Below are 1,287 nucleotides of genomic sequence, written 5' to 3'. Positions count from 1 at the left end.
CCCGCTGCCACCACCCCCTTGGCCCCCCAGCTCTCACCCTGAAGCGGATGTGGCGGAGCAGGTCGAAGTGCTGGGCGTACATGCGGAAGTACTCCATGATCTTAGAGTTGTGCATGTAGTTGGGGAAGTCCTCGGGGATGGGGAAGTCGCTGAAGCACATCATCTCCTTGGAGGTGTTGATGATGACGGAGCGGTAGATGCTGGCACGGCCGTCCTCGGGGTTCTCCTGTAGTAGTGGGTCATGGCTCAGCACTGGCCAGGGGATTGATGGGGAGGGGTGGCCAGGGTTGATGGTGCTGCTCCTTTACATGGAGACTCTGCCCTCAGTCTCATCCAGAGAAACCCACCGTGGCTGGCAGCATGCCACCCCACCAGACACCACGGATCCCTGGGGGCCACTGTGCTGACCCCCAGCACGACACGTGGCCGGCAGGGTTTACCTCAAACCTCCAGAGGCCTCCGATGTCCCGGCTCCTCTCGAAGCAGACGGGCTCCAGCCCCTCCTGCAGGCAGGCTTTGATGGCGCACAGCCCGCTGCTGCCCCCGCCGATGATGGCCACCCTCTTTGCCATGTTGGGCTTCACCACGGGATCTCTGCCTGGGGACAGCGCCGGAGAGTGGGGCTGGGGGTTGCAACTGTGCAGACTTTTGGCCTTGTGCACCAAAGAGGCCCCAAGTTGAGAGGAAGCCTCCCAGAAATTTGCCTGGGGTTTTGAAGCAACTGCTATTCCCCCCTAAGTGGGGACTGGCCACTGCTGGGTTTTGTACTATTGTGGTGTTGCCTCTGGATGCCCTGGGGAGAAATGCTACCGAGTGCCAGGCAGCCTGAAAATGTCCCTGCCCATGCTAAGTCCCATCGATGGAGGTACACCAGAATACCGTGCCCCGTCATGGAGACCGACGGCTCCTTCCCAAGTGGGTGACAGTCCCTCTGCCTTGCCCTTCGCCCTCTTCCTTCCCCGAGGTGATGCCCGTCCTACTGTCCCGGTGCCCACTGCGTGCTGACAGCCCGGGGAACACCCTCAGCGGGGACACCCTCAACCGGGACGCCCTCCACCGACCTGCGGCTGGGGGAGCAGCAGCCCAGGGAAGGCGGGCGGCAGGCGGGGAGCCCCTCGGGGGTCTCTGCCGGGTTATCCCGAGCCGTGAGGCCGGACCGCGGCCTGGCTCTGTGGTGCGCAGCGGCCGTAAGCGGAGCCTCCCCCTCCGTCACTCCTCCCACGGCGCCAGGGGAAGGAAGCCAGGAGCCGGCTGCCTCCCGGCCGTCTGCTCTGCCTTTCCGGCAGC

At 64.3% G+C, this 1,287-nt stretch overlaps 1 protein-coding gene across 1 annotated transcript in view; it reads right to left on the bottom strand.

Moving 5' to 3' along the window:
* LOC103762913 (dimethylaniline monooxygenase [N-oxide-forming] 5) overlaps positions 1-1,287 on the bottom strand; it is a 5,829-nt gene that overhangs the window by 3,473 nt on the left and 1,069 nt on the right. The window contains exons 2-3 of the mRNA XM_029962228.1: positions 441-654; positions 38-226 (exon numbers count right to left, since the gene is read on the bottom strand). Of these exons, the coding sequence (XP_029818088.1) occupies positions 38-226; positions 441-654 (403 nt within the window). The remainder of the gene's footprint in view (positions 1-37; positions 227-440; positions 655-1,287) is intronic.

This window comes from Manacus vitellinus, unplaced genomic scaffold (genome assembly GCF_001715985.3).
Source record: "Manacus vitellinus isolate BGI_N305 unplaced genomic scaffold, ASM171598v3 scaffold_44_pilon, whole genome shotgun sequence".
NCBI classification, from domain to species: Eukaryota; Metazoa; Chordata; class Aves; order Passeriformes; family Pipridae; genus Manacus; species Manacus vitellinus.
The sequence above is the reverse complement of the archived record's forward strand: the minus strand, read 5'-3'. Positions and strand labels throughout refer to the sequence as shown.